Here is a 2,799-nt window from a genome sequence, read left to right on the forward strand (position 1 = left end):
GAATGCATTGTAGTGGTTTAGTTGCTCATTCTGGGGGGGCTTGATTATGCATGTACACTACCTATATTCTTGCTGCCGACTTTCCTCCAGTTCTACGGGATCTCATACCTGAGTGCCGGCGTGCTGAAACAATCCGAAGAGTGCTTCGACGCTGGGCGCCTTGCGTCGGGAATCTATGCTATTATTCACAGCTGTTTCCAAATCGATAGACCAGTGGGCAGGATGTCTGGAACGCGATCGATATTCGACACGGGTGTTACTTGGCACGTGACCGTGTTTCGCCTGAGATGACTAAGCAATCAAGCGTCCAAGGCGGTAACTTGAAGCTTGCTTTGAAGCCACGTCCAACTTGTCTCAGTCTGTCAGAAGAGGTGTAGTTATTTACTGCACAGATATCTGAGAAGAGCTCAAAGAAATATATTGCAATCCCGATTGCATACGACCAGGATGTCGTCCGCGGCTGCGAGTCGAAAGCCCAATGTGCAAGAGCAGAAGATTCACCAAGCTGCTCTCGCAGATCCCAGAAAGGTTCGTCCATATTTCGCGTCTTGTTGACTAGCACTTGAGTGCTGATGCATTATTATTTCTTTCTGATGTACAGAGCATAACACCGAAAGAATGTGAGGCTCTCGTTCCCGATTCTAAGGCGCGGATGGACGCGATCAACTTCTTGCTTGCCACGGTATGTTCGGGCAAGGCTATCCAAACGTTGTGCATATCTGATAGGCCGTCGATAGGGTCTGTTGAAAGCGATGAAGGATACGAAGGGAAATGTTTTGTTCAGGGCCGTCATGAAGAAGGAGATGGAAGTGTGAGTGTCCACAGCTGCTTGTGATTGTTAACGCTCCCTCATACTATCGACTCAGGAAAAAGGATATGAGCGGCGAAGAGAGCATGGTTCTCAGTCACATCCAAGCTTCTGGTAACGAAGGTGTGTAGCTTGTACATGGCCCCACTGCATCACTTACGGAACAAACGCAGGGATATGGACGAAACATCTCAAAGCAAAGACCGAGCTCCACCAGACTGTCATTGATCGGTGCCTCAAGTCGTTGACACAAAAGCAGCTCATTAAGGCTGCCAAATCCGTCGAGGTGAGTATAACTCTTGTCTGTGGTAACACCCGCTAAGCTACTCGATCCGCAGTTTCCCACCCGCAAAATGTACATGCTTTATCACCTAGACCCATCGGTGAAGATGACAGGAGGGCCATGGTACACCGATAATGAGCTTGACACCGAGTTCATCAAGCTACTATGCAGCGCGTGTTTGCGATTCATTCGTGATCGTGTGCGTCACCTTTCTGTCGTTTCCCTCCCACTTCCGCGAAGTGCTGACAAATCCGTAGAGCCTGCCAAAAGCCTCAAGCTCTACACCAAATAATGCACCTCTCTACCCCATTGGTGCGCACCATCCTATCCCACCGCAGCACAGGTGCTGAACTTCCTTCGCAAAAGTCGCATTACGGAGACGACGCTCGAGGTTGAGCACGCAGAGATGCTTCTCGGCGTGCTCGTGCTGGATGGAGATGTCGAGCGAGTAAGTCTTTATTTGGCATCACCCTCGTGTCCGGTTCGGTATGATTTCATCTCCATGACACTAACGCTCATATTTAAGCTCCCGACCTTCGGCGCGGCAATGTGGGAAAGCAACATGGAAGCCACCACAGGAGACGGCAGTGACGACGAGACGCGCTCAAGCAGTAGCAAGAAGCGCAAGCGAAAGGACAAAGAACGCGAGGGCTCGTTGCGCAAACGAAAACGCTCCAAGCGCAGCCACTCGGACGCAGAGTCTGACTCGGAGGATTCCGACCCCGAAGATGACCGTAGGTCGAAGTCGAGACAAATCGAAGACCAAAGATAAGAGCAGAGCAAGAGCAAGTCAAAAAGCAAGAGGAGAGCAAGGACGAGAGCGACAAGAGCGATAGGGATGACGGAAGTGAGAAAGAAGACAAGACACGGAAAAAGAGGAGGAAGCGGAGCAAACAGGAGAGTGACGAAGAAAGTGACGATGAGGAAAACGCAAGAAGAAGAGCAAATCCAAGAGTAAGAAAAGAAATCGTACTCTTCCGACGAGGACAGCGACAGCGAGTCCGAGTCTTCACGTACTGCGTCGTCCGACTCAGACACCGACGCGCGTCCCCGTTCCAAGTCCAAGTCCAAGAGCAAATCTAAACGCTCCTCTCCTGCTCTGCAGTACTCTTTGGATGCAGGCGACATGGACGCGTTGGAATACGGGGCGCATGTGTACCGCGCGGTTCGTCAGGAGTACGCGGGTGGGGTAGGCCTTGGCCAAGCGCCGTGCACGCGGTGCCCGACGTTCGACTTCTGCAAGCCGGGTGGTCCTGTGAACCCAGCGAATGCGTGTACTATGGGGAGTGGCTGGGTGTTGCGCCGGGAGGTGTGGAGAAAGAAGACGCAGATCAGCGTGCAGGGAAGGATGACCAATTGACGGGCATAGATTTCTAAAAACACCACCGTGAGTGTAGTCTTTGGATGTCATGGTATACAATGGCATATCAGTACGCAGACTGTACGCAAAGCAAGTTCTATAGAGCTGAGCTTGAAGTGAGTCTTCACTATGACAGAGCTACAACTGCTTCTTCAAGTGACCCAGTGACAGCGTGAAACGTTGCCTTGATTTGGTCGAAGCCGTTACTTATTTGGAGCATGCGCGTCTCAACAAGGGACGTGTTAGTCTTTTGGCCAGGTTCTCCTTTCCATCCTTGAAGATGTCTAAGTACTGTGCTGTGTCGACGAACGCGTTGATACTTACCACGTGATCGCGAATACGGGGTCC

The 2,799-nt window shown here is 51.3% G+C and overlaps 1 protein-coding gene across 1 annotated transcript; it reads left to right on the forward strand.

The window, feature by feature from the left end:
* The first annotated feature begins 350 nt into the window (after positions 1-350).
* B0H18DRAFT_1076249 (RNA polymerase Rpc34 subunit-domain-containing protein) lies at positions 351-2,709 on the forward strand. Its single transcript, XM_048031243.1, has 14 exons — positions 351-371; positions 447-528; positions 602-682; positions 738-811; positions 867-931; positions 982-1,094; positions 1,147-1,290; positions 1,349-1,403; positions 1,430-1,539; positions 1,618-1,825; positions 1,865-2,045; positions 2,082-2,346; positions 2,379-2,478; positions 2,530-2,709. Exons 2-13 carry the CDS (start codon positions 448-450, stop codon positions 2,466-2,468), a joined length of 1,467 nt encoding a protein of 488 aa, XP_047884364.1. The 5' UTR covers positions 351-371; position 447; the 3' UTR covers positions 2,469-2,478; positions 2,530-2,709.
* The last annotated feature ends 90 nt before the right edge of the window (positions 2,710-2,799 follow it).

Source organism: Fomitopsis serialis, assembly GCF_022376445.1.
Source record: "Fomitopsis serialis strain Sig1Antser10 chromosome Unknown B0H18scaffold_630, whole genome shotgun sequence".
Classification (NCBI taxonomy): domain Eukaryota; kingdom Fungi; phylum Basidiomycota; class Agaricomycetes; order Polyporales; family Fomitopsidaceae; genus Fomitopsis; species Fomitopsis serialis.